The 17,111-nt window shown below is 39.5% G+C and overlaps 1 protein-coding gene across 6 annotated transcripts in view; it reads right to left on the bottom strand.

The window, feature by feature from the left end:
• Positions 1-17,111, bottom strand: part of LOC105475779 (cAMP responsive element binding protein 5) — a 415,489-nt gene that overhangs the window by 321,288 nt on the left and 77,090 nt on the right. For all 6 annotated transcript variants that reach the window (XM_011731266.3, XM_071094975.1, XM_071094974.1 and 3 more), the window contains exons 2-3: positions 16,221-16,292; positions 9,783-9,876 (exon numbers count right to left, since the gene is read on the bottom strand). In XM_011731266.3, coding sequence (XP_011729568.1) covers positions 9,783-9,876; positions 16,221-16,274 — 148 coding nt within the window. In that variant the 5' untranslated portion in view covers positions 16,275-16,292. The remainder of the gene's footprint in view (positions 1-9,782; positions 9,877-16,220; positions 16,293-17,111) is intronic.

Here is a 17,111-nt window from a genome sequence, read left to right as displayed (position 1 = left end):
GCATTTGCCCTGGTGCTTGGGTCTCCTGGGAACCTGGTGTGCTATTTGCAGACTCTCTGGAGAGGGTAACACACAGGTGTTTATGCAGTACCACTTCAGATTTACAAAAGCAATAACACACACAAAAAAACTTTCAACTCTCAAACTCAAAAGTTACTTGTTTTTAGTTTGGTTTGAGATTGGGGTTATTCCCTTCTCTCATTCAGATGGTCCCCACTGTAGTTGAAGCACTAAAAGAACAGTGAGTGGAAGGTGGAAGGCCTGAAAAAATCGTCTTGGCTTTGAGTTCTTATTGAAACCAGTTCCTGTAAACCCCCCAAGGGCCTCCTATCCCTACTCAATGAGCACACGTTTGATATTATCCACCAACAGAGTATCCGCCATTATTATTTAGGATCTAGAAATCACTGGTGCTGGAGCCGACTGGTGCCTGTTCTTGGCTCTAAAGAAGGTGTGATTTGCAAGAATTTTAATTTTTGGCCATGGATATTGCCCACCATCTTCAGGTCTAATTTCAGCAGAAATGGTTATTTGACAAGGCATTCGTGTGTTGATAGATTTAGCTGCCCCCTTTTTTTAACATCTGCACATTTTCTGGCTTACTTGGAACTGGTACCATGTGAGATCAAAGATAACAAGAGACCTTGTATTAATTCTTATAAATGTTAAAACAAAAGTTAAGCCCCATTTTCTGGTTCTTGTTGTAACTGGAAAGAATAGCTCACTCACAAAAAGAAAATGAATTAAAAATTTGGGACAGTGTGCCTTATCTATTCCAAATGTGGATATCAACTTTGCTTTTCTCTAACTATATCCTACAGCAAAGAAAATCACATTTGGTAACAGCCCTGGCACCTTTTTCTGGTCCTTCTGCTCTGGGGGTGGGAGGGAAGCAGTTGTCTTTGCTGTCTGTGGCTCCCCTGGCCCCAGAGCTTTTTATTTCTCCGTGGCTGAAAAGACTGCTGATGCTGGACTGTGTCAATCCCATGCCTGTGCCATCCTCCTGCAGCCTCCTTTGTTCATGTGTGTAGGTGTATACTGGTATCTGGGAGTAATATTTTTAAGAGCAGACAGAAAACATCGCTCAACTTTGCTTGGGGCTTGGGCTCTCACATGCCAGCTTGAATTCAATTTCATGGACCATCTCATGACCTCATCTCGGAGTTCAGGAGCCTGAGAGAGGCTGCTAGGATGACTGTTCTCTTTACCTCTCTGTGAATCATGGCCCTCAACTTCTAAATCTCCAGCAAAGAAGCATAAAGGGATAAAAGGAAGATTAAAAACTGGCAAACTCCATTCCCACTGATCATGGGAAGTCTAATATTTCCATTATCTTATGTGATGTTTTCTCAGGTGTTTTAATTGCAAAACTGTTCCTGTAAGATAGGAGTCAGCAGGATTGCAATGCAGTTCTATTGGTGAGTGATATGAATGATTCCAAAATATTTCAAAAGAACCAAAAGTTGTTAGGATTATCAATTACCAATCAAATTATATGACACAATTTCCACATCATGGAATCACTGCCTCTGTAAATTGGTAGGTACAGGATACTTGCCTTGCTGAGACTACTTGTGCATTGATCCAGCAGAGTGCTACAAACTTGGCCTTATGAATTAGGAATGACCTGATCAGTCACATTATCAGCTGGGCAGACAAGCATACGGCTAAATGCATATGCGACTCTCAGCGCTTCCTATCAGTTCATAGTCTGCCTAGCACCAGCAGCTTCAGCCCACCAAGTGCAATTATTCCAACATAAAACTAAATGACAAGGAAAATGCTAAATTCTGAAATCCGATTCTTCTCTTAAAAAGCATTTAGTCTGCTCTACATTTAATAATAGATTGCTACCTTACTCCCTTTCCAAGCTGCATTTGAATTATGTGTTTTTCTGTTTCATTTTTCTCAATGGTTAAAAAAGTCAAAGTGACAAATCACCAATTTAAAAAAGAAAAGAAATGAAAATGCAGGGTCCCCATCATATACCAGAAAAGAATATTAACTTCCTAAGCAAAATGTTCTTTCCTATTGGTCTGATATTCTCAACTATGGTATTACTAAAGGACTGTGAAAATAATGTTACATCATATGGTATGAAACTGATAGTGGCTAGTAATACTGTAAAAGGCCTCATTAGTTACAATAAAGGTTATTTTGAATTAGCGGCCATGTAATTACAGGATATTCTTTAAAGGCGATGCATTTTTATTATTTGCATGACTCAGATTCAACCAAACAAAAATGTGGGCTAATGGAATTCCTCAAGAGGGCCATTCAAATCAATGGAGAAAAATATTGGAATTAGTATATCTATTTTAGTAAGAGTTAGAGTTATCTAAAAAGGTATTTTTCTTAGGTACTTTTGATATTATTTTATTGGTTACATTTATCTCATAAATATTTCAGCAAATGGTTTCTTTAAAATACTCCAACTTAGTCCCTATCTAAATTTTAATAGAGTCCTAATTTAGGATAATTTATATTAAATGAATTTTAATATACATAATCCTTTGTAAGAGCGATAATCAATAACAACTCACAGAATTCCATGGAACTTTAGACTTCTTTGCAATAAATGTGCCTTTTATTGAGTGTGAATATATAATAGGAGTCTCTCAGTAACACTGATGTTACTATTTCCCTGCATCTGTCCTGAAAGGCAGTGCTACAATGGGACAAACCAAGGCAAACCTGGTTTTTAAGCAATGGATGTGGAATGCTTAAAAACCATCCTGGCCAGGGTGATCCAGGTCAGTCGGGAGATGGAACACCCTCTCACACTCTTGACTCATATGCTGGCATCCATTCATTGCCAAGATAGATAACTGTTGGACTAGATGCTCTTGCAAGTGCCTGTGAGTCCATTAGACAATGCTCTGACAAAGGTGTCTCTTACAACACATGCTTAACTAGCTCCAAAATACACCATTTTAGATTTAAAGTAACCAATTTTATATTCTACACCTACTCACGATCAACCATGAGCTACCCCAAGTGTTCCAACTGCAATCAAGCCACAATTTCAATTTGCTTTACTGAGGCTAAGCTAGTAAGAAGGGTTATTAACACCAAGAGATCAAGTCTGCTGGCTGAGTGAACTAGGGGACCCAAGGTGATTTTATTATCAAAAATTGTCCTAAATAGCAGAAGCTAATGCTTAACTTTCCACTGAGTCCCTGATTGCCTGAGTTCTCCTGTACTCTTAGTCAAAGGGGACTGGTTTCCAGGTAGAACAAAGACTGCAAGCAAGCTTTTCATATAAAAAAAGAATACTACAGAGCAAGGCCTCCAAAGGATTCAGGGGAATTATTCAAAATTCCATTTTGCTTGACCAGCTAAGAACATGGACAAGAAACGAACAATTCCTATAAATGCCAGTACCACTTACATTCTATTTGTCACAATGGATGAGACAATCTGATTTTAAACCACAACTCTTTGTTCTTTGCAATGCTTATGTGTTAGAAGAATCTCCTAAAAACTTTTGATTATTTTCTCCATTGGATAACTATTAAAGAGATACCAATAATATAAGAAAAAGTAGTTCAGGATTTATATCCAAACATACAACTGAGACCAAAATGTGTTCTTAGTATGTATAGCTCACACATCTAGGTGTATGGTAAAAAAAATTACAGACACATATGGACTTTGAGCAAACTACTTATTCCTTTGATCCTGTTTCCTCATATGAAAAAAAAAAGTGGTAAGGATTGAATGACCTAATGTATGTAAAGCACAGGGCTCAATGACTGGTAAAAGGGAAGGCAATAAATGGTAGCTAGTATTATTACCATGCTGCCCTCTGGTGCAAGCCATCTCCCCCACCCTCTGCTCCATAAAGATCCAATTAATTCACACAGTGGGAAGTTACTATATACCTTTACTATCAATGGAATTGCCAAGAAGAAGAGGTAAGTATGGGTCGTGTGTGTGTGTGTGTATGTGTGTGCACGTGCGCGCGTGTGATTTATTTACTCAGTTTTTACAATATCCTAACTCATTCTAAAAAGAATTTGGAGTGAGATATGCCATCTTCCCTCTGGCTTCCCCCTTAAAATGGTCAGGGATTATTAAATAGACTCTTGTGGCAAAGAACCATGAGCAGTGGATTTGGGTTCTGTGATTGGATCACGATTAGCCTCTTGGGAACAAATGTTTTACTTCCCTGAATTACTTTCTTGCTTTCTCCATGGTGAGAATTAGGTTTAGGGCCTGGAGCTAGAGCTGGGCCCTGATTCTAGACCTAATCCTGGGACACAGTCGGGTTCTGAAGGACTATACTGTCATTCATGTTAGATGCTCCCTATCAAATGGTGAGTCCTGAGAATCTGATGAATGAAGGAAGATGGAATGAAGAAGCCAGTCTTTCCTGCCTTTCTTCAGTGTCAGCTCAAGATGTAGTCAGCTGTGCCACACTTGGTCTTGTGGTCTTACCCACATCCAGTCCCACCACATTCAGGGGTCAGGGAGAAAGGACCCCTGAGCCTAAAGTACCTAGAGGCCTTTCCTGATCCCCTTTCCTGCTGGTCACTTGCTATCACAATCATGTTTTATCTTCATCATAGCACTTGTCACTAACTGATACTTATTTACTTATCTGAGTTTTTTGCTGTTATTTATTATCTCCCTTCCTCTGCACCCCACTTGAGTAGTAAGTTTCATGAAAAAAGAGACCTCACCTGTCTTGTTCGATGCAGCAATTAACACTTATTGTAGGCACTCAATGAGTGTTTGCTGAATGAACGAATCACATGGCGGTAGAAGAGCAACTTCAGTCCCTCTTCCTATGCCTTGACTGGTGCCTGCCCTAACCTCCTTCCAAGCACAGACCAGTTGCCTGTAGCATTAGCTGGGCCAGAATGTCAGCGGGTAGGCTACCGAGGCATTTAAAAGACACACAGTTGGCCAGGTGCTGTGGCTCACGCCTGTAATCCCAGCACTTTGGGAGGCCAAGCAGGGCAGATCATCTGAGGTTGGGAGTTCGAGACCAGCCTAACAAACATCGAGAAACCCCGTTTCTACTAAAAATGCAAAATTAGCCGGGTGTGGTGGTGCATGCCTCTAACCCCAGCTACTCAGGAGGCTGAGGCAGGAAAATCACTTGAACCCAGGAGGCGGAGGTTGCAGTGAGCTGAGATAGCGCCATTGCACTCCAGCCTGGGCAACAAGAGGGAAACTCCATCTCAAAACAAAAGAAAACAAAAGACACACAGTTACGTGTGTCTTTCTTATCTTACGCTTCCCACCTGAGATGTCTGTCAATTGGGTTTTACCTTGTGGGAAAGATCCACAACACCCTTGAACTTTATCTTCCCCTCTCCCTGAAGGCAACACAATCTATCATCTTCTAGGTCACACACACACACGTGTGAGCACATGAGAGGACACATGTGCACACACAGCCCTACCTTGGAGGGCTGTCTCAATCTTTCTCCACAGGAAAGATTGAACTTGCTGGTATCAAGATTTACAGTGGAGATGGAGAAAAAGTCATGTGCTCCATTTGAGTTTTTGTTTTAATAGGAATTCTTATTTGGAATATTATTTGTTTGTTCAGCTATAAATAAGATTGCACTTTGATTCTCATTCTGGGTCTTTCCCCGCACCCGCCCCCGCACAGAACCCAGGAACTCTATAAAGAACTCAGGGTGGGGACATTTAACAAGGCAAGATTTGCAAATTCCTAGGTACCTACCCATAGTACCAGGGAAATAGACTCAAACACCACCCTCTTTACCACTATACTGAAATTTGATCATGATTTTCAAACCAAACATTGCATAACATAATAGCTGTTAATTTTGAAAGCTGCCTGCGGATGTGCATTGTCCTCTACACATTCCCACTTCAAACTTGGCACTCAAAAACCTTCTACATCACGACTTCCCTTACTATGAAATTATCCTTCTTCACAATGAGAACAGCTGAAGGGAACAATTCACATCCATCATCACATTAGGACTCTAGAAATGCATCACATGGACCAAATAAAGATGGGAGGACCCAGGCGAAGGGTTGTGCAAGTCTCTCAAAGGGAGTCTTGGACTCTCAAAGTCCAACGCTGTCGTCTCCATTTGTGTCTCTACTCTGTCCCTTTGAATAAGGGGTTTATGTTTACTGTCTATCCAGAAGATAGGGCTTATTCTACTAAAACACGGAGACTGTCACTTTTAATACCTTACCTGATGGCATGTCAAAAATCATTTACAATCACTTTTTAGGAGTGACTCTACCTGGCCTAAATGAAATGGACCTTATGATAAAGCTGTGAAATTATTTCTGATCTTTCAACCTGTTGGAAACTTAGAGTATATCTGTGACATATTAATGCCTTCCCCAACTACAATAGTTACAACTAATTAAGGATAAGGTGATTTTCCAAAATTTTCCAAAATAAAGGTTAACCAGATATTCTGAAGTTTGTCATATAAATATCTATTATATTTTATCTTCTTAAAATATGACAAGCCTCAACTCATCTGAAATAAAATGTGTAATTGAATATTGCTTGAAAAAATAGTCCAGGAGGAACTTGAAGATTTTTGCCCTGATGTTTTGATTTACATTATTTTTATTATCATTGTTACTATATTGCAAGTCATATAAAATCATTCATCTTCATGAGAGGCCACAAAATATGATAAAGTAAATAAAATTTTAATGAGCATGTTTGTTTCTTTTCCAGGACCAGAAGGCTTTAGTGTGAGTTCTAGCAATCTTTTAAGAAAAAAAAGTATTCTAATATCACATAAACACATAAAATAAAAGAGAAACTAATTTTCAAACTCATAAGATACTAAAACTCATCATGGACAGTATGACAAAATATAATTACAAACTAATTTGGCCTATGAACATAGTTTTAATAAAAATATACTCTGAAGCTTTTAATAAATCAAATTTAAATCAGGCAACAGTCAAGTAAAATCTTGTCATATGTGTAATCATAATCCAATATGCCACAATTAGCATTATGGAAAATGAGGCTTGAGAAAATAAACATGGAAGGATTTCCTAGGCAAAAAATTAAAAAATAACAAACTAAAAATGCCCAACACAATAGCCTATTATAATTCAGGATGAACAATGTTGGTATATTACATCGAGTTCTCTAAGTGCAAAGAAATTCATCCAGACTGTATAGCTCTGCATTCCCTTCCAGTAAGAAAATTCTATGAAACTAAGAACATGCAAAGTGGGTAGCAAGTTTTAAAATTCAGCACTTCATTTCATTAGGAGTATTAAATGGCCTCACACCAACCTCAACATAAACCATGAGAAAGCAAAAGAAAATATGTCAATATATTACTCATGCTGTTTTTCCTCATATTTATTTCTCTCTTCATTTTCTCATTCTAAATTTGACATAATAAAAATTAGAGTTACTTTTCTCCAAATAATTTTCCTCCTGGCACTGCCAGTGATTGGCAGCAACAGCCTCAAATTAATAAGGATCCGGTAAGAACAATTGCAAAGCTGCAAGAGATTAACCAAAAAAACCTGCTTTAGGCACTATATAGAAAAATGCTTCATTTCAGTGTTCACACATCTTCAGCTGCTCTTTCTCAGACTTTCAGATGGGGCTCCTTAGAGGACCATCCTGGCAGCCTGCCTGAAAGACTGCTCTGGTACTTACACTATAGTAGTAATCTCTCTACATAATCATCATTCCCTAAACTCACCTCCCACTCCTTTACCACCAGGCAACCTATTTGAGGGATCCAATTTGGGAAAAATAAAGGGAGAACTTTTGAATTTAAATATTGGGAATTGCAGAGTCTACAAGCTTGCTACTTGTGTATCTATGCTCACTGATGAACCATTAAGTTATACTACAGGGACTCTACAGAACATGACGGATACAAAACAAAAGAATAGGCCATCCTTCCTAATCCTTCTAGGCTGTTATAATTCTTATGAATTTGAGTTTCTCCATCTCTGTTTGTAGAATTAAAGAAAGAACAAACAATTTTTAAAGAGCAAGCTCATAGAAAAACAACAACGAACAGAGGCTGACAGGTGGCGAGTGGTGGGTGAAGAGAAGGGCAGAGGCTGCCTTTGAACTTGGAGTCTTCCAAGCCAGAGCACATTGGCACTATCAACAAGTCACTGGATGTGTGGATGGCTCTGACACCGGGGGTACTGGGAGAATTTGACCGTGTCTATAAAGTGGCAAAGTCTGATGATGCAGTAGCCATGTGCGGGTCAGTGGGTTAGGACTGCAGCATCAAGGGCCCTCATCTTTTCCCTGTGTTCTGAGCCTGGGACAGAAGCTCCATCACCTGTGCCCTTTCTCCTCTGTCAGTAACAATGGGTTATAATAACCTGTCTGACAAAACTCGTAGAGGATTATTGATAATAGTGATGTCCTGCACATGTTTCCCAGAACTTGAAATAAATTTTTTTAAAAAGAATTTTAAAAAATTGTAATAACAAAGCACTTTTAAAATTAAAGTAACATAGAAACACTAAATTACATGAGCCAGGCCTGGCAATACAGTTTGTTTCTCTTCTAATACATTTAAAACATATCCATAGGTGTGCTAAGGAGAGAAGGGCTAAGGTGAAAAATTTCTAGCCTAAGAAGAGTAACAGGAAACTGTTTGATTATCCTGCTAGGATTTATGCAACACTTTTCCTTACATTCTTTCATTGAATCTCCACAATAAGCCTGTGAAACAGACTTGGCAGATACAATCATTCCCATTTTTTGGGAAAAGAAACTGAAGCCCAAAAAGGTTCAATAAGTAGCTCAAGGTCATGGCCAGGTGAGGCAAAGCCCAGGATAGAGTTCAGGTTCCTCACTCCTGTCCCTGCACTTTTTCTAATTTACCATTCTACTCTCAAAATCAGAAGAAATCACAATTAGCTGATGGATTATTGGTATTATTTATTTCTGCTCACATTTGCTGAGCACTTGCCGTTTCCATACATTCTCTCATTTAATCTCCCACATACGAGGCAGGTATTGTTTCCTAAGGACACCTTCACTGACCATCTCAATCCAAAAAGAGAGCTCATTCTACCAAAGTTGCATAGCACCTTTTCATTAAAATACTCATTTGTATATGTCATGGATGCTCCTTTATTTTAGCTAAGTTTTCATATGCATGCTATATTGTGATATCCTTGAGAACAGGAAGCATATCAATCTTTGCATTTCCCATGGCTCACAGAACAGTGCAGTGTGCATAGATGCCCAATTAACATTTGTTGCTTGAGTGTGATTACAGGTATGTAATTTTTTTTTTTGAGATGGAGTCTTGCTGTGTTGCCCAGGCTGGAGTGCAGTGGCCTGATCTCAGCTCACTGCAACCTCCACCTCCCGGGTTCAAGTGATTCTCGTGCCTCAGTCTCCCGAGTAGCTGGGATTACAGGTGCATCCCACCATGCCCGGCTAATTTTTGTATTTTTTGTAGAGATGGGGTTTCACCATGTTGACCAGGCTAGTCTCACTCGAACTCCTGACCTCAAGTGATCCACCCACCTCAGCCTCCCAAACTGCTGGGATTACAGGTGTGAGCCATAGCGCCCAACCAGGTATGTAATTTTTAAAACAACTTATATAGAGCCAAGTTGCATAGTAATAAATATTTCACTTTCTAGAAAATGAGAAGTTGCCGCTCTTCAATCACTTGGGTGAATATTACCTGATTATATTTCTGCTATACCTTAGAAACGTGTATTTTCAAGGTGCACAATTTACCAAGAAGAACAAGTACCTTGCATGGAACGGATCTGATCACCCAAAGCTTCTTTTCCTGATGGCTCCTTACCTGATAACATATTGTCTGTTTTTATTGAAGGAAACTTCAAAGTCATTTCATGTTTGTGCCTATGAATCATCAGATGGTCCTCTGTTGGGAAGCGCTGTCAGACAAATAAAAAAAAAAGGGAGGGGAGAAGAGGAGCCATTCAGTTTTAAAAAACATATTTACCATTATTGAGAAAAAGACTTATTTAGCATTGCAAACATGACAGGCAAAACAAAAAAAAAAAAAACATTTCTGAAAAAGTGTGAAAGCATGAGTAAGTGAAGTTGCAAGCCTTTTTATGCAAGCAAATGTGCTAGGATATTCCTTTAAATTACACCCAAATATATGCATTATAATTTTCATTAAAGTTTACCAAAGGGGTTAACTACAATTGCAGAAAAATCTGGCTGAGTACTAATAATAAGCAGAAAATTTTCACCTTCTATACCTTCCCTGGGAACTTTTTTGAAAGGACTCTACTTCTTAGATAGATACTCCCTGGATATATCCAACTATGCTGACTAATCAGTAAACTATATATTTCTTTAGGAGCTATGGGTTTGCACTTTAAACTTTGTATTTAAAGAATAAAACAGGAGGAAGCAAATGAACAATACTGAAGGTATTAAAATAACATATATACAAAAAATGAGCTGTGCCCTAATGCCTACCTAAGTAGGCAGCATTTAAAAAAAAGTGTTTAAATGAATGCTTATTTGTGGTCATGAAATATAACTAATAATGGCAACATGACAAGTTAAAATTTTTCCATTTCTTCTTATACGTATGAGAAAACCATGTCCAAAACATGAAAGTGACTTTAGACCTGAGTAGCACTGGAATTTTGCAAAATCACTTGGAACTTTTCAAATGTAGTTAATGTTTTACATAATAGTGTAAAAATTAAGTGTAAGGTATGATAAGTATGCTAGACATTATCTATGAATTAACCAAAAATAGGAGAAAGGCATGATGAAAGAAAAGAATCGTGATTCAAGTCAGACTTTGGGAAAGAATTATATGCCATGCCTAATTATTTGACATATGTATCTACAAATGTACACTGTGAAATTTGTACAGTACATTTCCATTTATGAAGACTTTGCCCACCTATTATCTGATATTTTAAAATTACACATATAATTTTGGAGTAACATGACAAATTATTTTTAGTATTCTATGTTCTGTGCAACGTAATAAACCAATGCTTATTTTTAAGTTTCAGGGAATGATATTATGGTTGTCAAAAATGCTGCTCCCAAATGTTTTTGGCTGTCTGACTTCTGGTCACATGGTGGGACTGAACTTTCTGGCCCTCTTGTGGTTGCATGAAGCCATGTGACTAGTTCTGCCTATTAAGTAATGAATGAAAGTGACATGTCACCCAGGGGCCAGCATCTAATTCCTGGTGTAAGACCCTCTAGCATTCCCCCTTCTCTTTTGTTTTAACATGGCAACTAGCAATATTGGAAATAGTGGCTACCCAATCATCCTAAATCTCTGAGGCATTAGGAAAAGCATTTCTGAATTCTAAAGTATTATGAAGAACTTCCTGCCAATCTACAATAGAAATGTATCCTTGGGGAACAGAAATAAGCCTTTGTTGCTCTAAGTCATTGAAGCTTTGGGATAATTTGTTATTGTAGCAGATCCTAGCCTATCCTGCTTCAGACTAGTATGTTTGTAGTAACTGAACATAACAGAATATCTGCTTTATCAATGTCAAATGAAAATACAACAGAGGATGATATTTTCTGCTGAACATTTCCAAATCTTCAACAACTTAGAAAATCTTTCAGAGCTTCCTAATTCCTCAGGATAGTCAATATAAGTTTTAATTACATTTGTTCACTAGGGTAGAAATGTTTTCTGCAAATGGCATGGATTTATGTTCATGAGAATGAAGGAATTCTCTGGGCTGAATCATATAAAATATTCTAAAAGTAGTTCTTTGCATAAATATCACTTATTTACTTGTCATTTGTATTATATAAATTGGAGAGCACTGGCTTTTGCAAAACATGGTAATTATGCCAGATTTCTGAATATACTGAAGTTTGCTTTATATGACATGATTTTTTTTTTGCTACTGGTTCATCCACTCTCTTGGTCTATAACACTGTATAATGACTGCACCAAATTTGTAGCAGTACCACGTGTGATTTAGAGACTGGGTTGCCTAGTGTTTCTGCCAAACAACTAATTATGATTTTTGTTTCATATATATACAAAATATATATGAAATACACATATACATATATAATGTACTATAAAAATATTATATTTTATATATATACTATATTTCAGATATACTATATTTTATATGTATTTGTATATTCAAAAATATACAACATGGTAACAGCCTTCATTTCATATCTATAAGCCATTTTTTGACTTTGTAAAATAATAGCCTAAAGTAGGATATGAACCAGAATACTTCTTAAATAACAATAATTTCCATAATACAACATACTGACTATAATTACCTTCCAAGTGACATAATAAAGGACATCGTGATTTTTTTTTAATTCAGCAGGAACATAGCAGCAAATTGAAAATAACGAAAATATACAGTCTGCAACAGATATAGAGCTGAGAAAGGCCACTGGAATTCAGAACGTGGTTAATTCAGAAGGCAGAGAGAGAGTGAAATTAACATTGAGCTCTGTGAGATTACAAAGAGCAAGAGAAACTCTTCCTTCTGAGACAAAGATAGTGTCGAAGGAGCAATAACATAAAAAATCTCCCACGTGACTGTGGTGGCTCACGCCTGTAATCCCAGCACTTTGGGAGGCCGAGGCGGGTGGATCACCTGAGGTCAGGAGTTTGAGACCAGCCTGGCCAACATGGCGAAACCCCATTTCTACTAAAAATAAAAAAATTAGCCAGGCATGGTGGCACGTGCCTGTAATCCCAGCTACTCGGGAGGCTGAGGCAGGAGAATCACTTGAACCTGGGAAGCGGCGGTTGCAGTGAACCAAGATCGTGCCAGCCTGGGTAACAAGAGTGAAACACCACCTCAAAAAAAAAAAAAAAAAAAAAGTCTCCCTTGTATTATAGGCCATTCCTAATAGAGCTAAGTTTCTTTACCATGGGGGAAAAGGAGAGAAAAATCCTTTCGTTGCCCCCAGCACAGGGCAAGCACTGATAACTTCTATTTACTCCCCTTTCCAATTCTCAGTCATCCTGTCTTCTCAGTGCAGGTTCCCAGGCTGTGGGATGTCCCTAAAGTAAATACCATGGCCGCAACAATTGACTTGACTGTGAGTTTCTAATACCCCAGGAGACCTTTGTGACTCCTGGGTGACTGTTACATTTTCTTAATTCTAACACCTCTTCCATTGAAAGATGCACATATTTTTATAACAGCTTGTCAAGGAAAAAATACACTTCCACATTAAATGAAGACATCGAGTTTTAGAAGCATCTTTACATTTAAATCTGAAGTGGGGGAAGCTTGGAATTGTTCCTTAAAATCAAGAAACTTTGTCAATCCCAATTTCCATGTCGGTCTAACCATTTCCTCGGTCCACTCAGGCTTCTCAAGGAAATGACTTGCTCCTTCACCAAGAAGTTCAAGGTCATTCAAAATGAACTCCCTTCAACCTCTATTAACCACCTCTATTTCAGCATTTTCATGTCACTTCCTTGATTCTCTTTCCAACCCCTCCTTTCTCAGAGGAATTAGCACCCCCACTCCTCCCCAGGTTCATCTATACCCCTTATCTTCTGCGGATTAGCCATGCAAACCAGCATGCTCACTCCTTCTGTCTCACTGGTTTCTTGTCCTTGACAAACTCCAGCTTGTCTTATCCTTTAATTTTAAAAAAGCTGTTTCCTTCTCAGGCTACCATTATATCACTCCGCTTCCCGTCACTGCCTAGTGCTCTTGAAAGAGTCCTCTATGTTTGCCACCTCCGCTTCCTCACCACCCACTCACTCATTAATCCCTTGCAGTTTGGCCTCCGCCCCTGCTCCCCTCTCATAGGTTGCCGGCAAGCACCCAGCTGCCAAAGCCAACAGCCTGTGCCCAGGCCTCTAGCTGTCCCAGTTCTAGCAGTGCCTGACACCAGTGACCACATGTCTGTGGCATTCATTTCTTTCTACCTTGCCTGTTGCCAGAAAGAAGAAGGGCTTAGAGCAATACATAAAATTGTTTGGGAGAACATGGATTAGAAGTAGATGACCCCAAAAGAGAAGAGATCCAAAAGAAAGGAAGACTAAAGCCAAAATGCAAATCAGAGGGTAGTCATTCTCAACCAGGGGCAATCTGGGCCCACAGGGGACATTTGGCAATGTCTGGAAACATTTTTGGTCATAACAACTGGGGAATGCTTCTGGGATCTAGTGGGTAGAGGCCAGGGATGCTGCTAAACATCGTAAAACACACAGGACAGCTACCCAAGACATAGAATTATCCAGCCCCCAAATATTCACGGTGCCAAGCTTGGAAAATTATTTCATATAGTCCAATGACTAATGCGCAGCTCTCTTCTCTCTGACTTACCTAAATATTAGATACGGCTTACAGCCCCTTCCTTGAAACACTGTCCTCTACTGTCCTCCACAACCCTGGAGGTTGCTGGGAATCCTAACTCACCCTGAACCCTCTTTTGCCTTTGCTGGGTCTCTGGAGAGTCCCATTCCATTAAATGCCCCTTCCTTAGCAGAGACTGGCATTTACCTCCCCAAGTAAAGTCAATCCCTGTATTATACTCTTCAAGGTGGCCTATGGTCTTCCTTCATGGAAAATTGCAATTGACTAATTAAGTGATTTACTGATCATGTGACTATAGACTTGATTCCTAAACTAGAAGCTCTGTGAGGACACAGACACAAATGTCTTGTGATTATTGTTTCCCCAGAGCAATCAGATTGCCTGGCATATAGTAGGCTACCAAAAAGTGTGTTGAGAGATTTGAGTTGAATCAAACTTAGTGTGACATTTTCACCACCAAAGCAAAGCAAAGTGCTCAAATTATCTGATTCCCTGTGGCTATCAAGACTTCTCTTTAAAGAAGCTGAATGGGAATACGTTCTACCTTAGGAATTAAGTTTTAACTTAGTTACCCTAGTAACTTAGTAAAGTGACACTCTGTATCCACAATGAAGAGTCCTGGTCTAGCAGGATTTTTACCAGTTACTTATCACTCTGTTTTTTCCTAGTGTTTTCTTCTTCAAAATCATCTCCTAACCAGTTTGCTTCAAAATAATTTTTGCACTGCTCTTGCTATTTATAAGTTGGAAATAAGCATTGACATAAAGCCCCTGGTATAACTTCTAGAACCTGAGCAAAGGACTCTGGTTGTTCAGTCAATGGTTGATAACACCAGCAACAATGTCTTATATTTCAATGACCTCTTCCTTCCAAAAGGCTCCCAGAATCCTCCACAAACTCCCTGGGGAGGTTAATAAGAAGGGTCCTCAACGAACCCTTCTTAGTAAGCTCTCATCTGACTGCTAAGCATTGCTCCACGCTCTACTGCCAACCCCACCACATGAACAGCCAGGAGAGTGAGGCAAAGAGTGTAACTCGCCACACCTGAAAGACCCCTGTGCTCTGGGTTCCAAACTTGTCCTATATCCCACAGAATGAAGATCTAGGCATTAGAGTAACCACGTGTAGTCATTTTCCAATGACTGGAATGTGGAGATACCCGAAGGGTCAAGAGTAGAAAAAGTCACTGTCACGTTCCAAAGGTAAAGTGCAAAACTCTGATTTTAGGTGATGAATGTTTCTAATTTCTTTCAAAGAGATAGATTCCAATATAATAATAGTAGCAGCAGCAATAGTAGTAACAACAGTGGACAATAATTGAGCTCATATTGTGTGCAGTCCCTATATTAAACAGTCTACTGGCAGTATCTCATCGAATTCCCACAGTAATTCCACTTGATGGAAGCCATCAGAGCATAAAAGAGATTTAGTCCAACACAGCAGGACAATTTCCCTCTTAAAGTTTACATACGTAGGAAAACTATAGACTCTACAAGAGTTATAGGGAGTTTGGGGTTTTTTTTACTCAAATTGGAAAATAAAACAAAATAAAATTTAACCTGTGATGTTAAGCTATTTCATCAGTAATCTCGAAGCCCAGCCAGTATATTCAAGTGGCTTTTGTAAAAGTAACCACTCTCCTTCCCTCTTTCTGAAATGATGGCCCTGCATATTTGCTGGGCAGGATACACCTGGCTTGCTTCCAGGAGGAAGTTAAGGGCAGAAATGCCCAACACTGCTACTTCTCAGGGGATGAGAGGGAAGTATTTCAAACTATTCAAAACAGAATATAATGATGGCGATGAAGATGATGATGATCACGATACTGATGGGGAGGGGGACTTTGGTGGTGTCTTGGTAAAGAAGGAAAGCCCAGGGCGGGCATGATTGCCGGGTGAGAGTTGCTTCCCTTTTGGAAAGTAGGCTCTGCATGTCAGAGCATGGAGGATCCGCACACTCACCTGGGAGCAGCCTGGGGCACTGCAGACAAACGGCCTCTCCTGCTCCAAATTCATCTTGGATTCCTCATAAATCTGAAGGATCAGAGGGAAAGGGAGGAAGGAAAAAAGAAATCCATGAATATCTTCTGCTTCCACCTGAGCAACATGAGAAAGGCAATCACTCAGAGCCCCCTTTCTATGCCAATACCAAAATTAGATGAGCAGAACATTAACACGAATGCGCACAGGCCCTGATTGGCTGTAGTTCTTTGGGCTCACCTAGGTTGGGCTCCTATTGTCCTTTACTTGAGTGCATACTAACTGTACTTGGAAGAAAACTGCTATGGGGGTGGTCGCAGCAGAAATCCTCCCTGTGGAAAACCACCTGGTGGGTGTTACTACCAGGGAAGACCACACCTGTGGAGGAAGGTTCTCAGGCAAAGCGCACACCAACCCTTGTTCAGTACTGCTGAAAGCTTTTGGGATTTGCTCCTTAGGACAGCAAGAGGGGTGGCAATCACTGGGTAACTGCCAGTGTGAAAAGGCCACCCCTGAGCAACAGGCGAAATGAGACGCCCACAATCACCCCAGCAAGCTTCAGCATTCCCAAGGGACTACAGAGTAGCTGTGGCGCCAGATTAGCAAGCAATTCTGGTGGTGAACCGTGATCCTCAATTCCCTCTCATCTCAGGCATTTGATGTGCCTCAACAAAAGTTATCCAAGTTATGCAGGAGTAAATAGAAATTCAAAAAATTCCAAAAACATTACGTTGGATATTTCATTAATTTGGCCTCATAAGCTGACTTGAAATTAATATCAGATTAAGGTTGCTGCGCCCTGATCCAAATACATCATCTGGAATAAGGTAGCTTTCAGGAAAAAAATCTTATAATCAGACAGGCATGGTGGCT

The sequence above is a fragment of the Macaca nemestrina genome, chromosome 4 (assembly GCF_043159975.1).
Source record: "Macaca nemestrina isolate mMacNem1 chromosome 4, mMacNem.hap1, whole genome shotgun sequence".
In the NCBI taxonomy this organism is placed as follows: domain Eukaryota; kingdom Metazoa; phylum Chordata; class Mammalia; order Primates; family Cercopithecidae; genus Macaca; species Macaca nemestrina.
The sequence above is the reverse complement of the archived record's forward strand: the minus strand, read 5'-3'. Positions and strand labels throughout refer to the sequence as shown.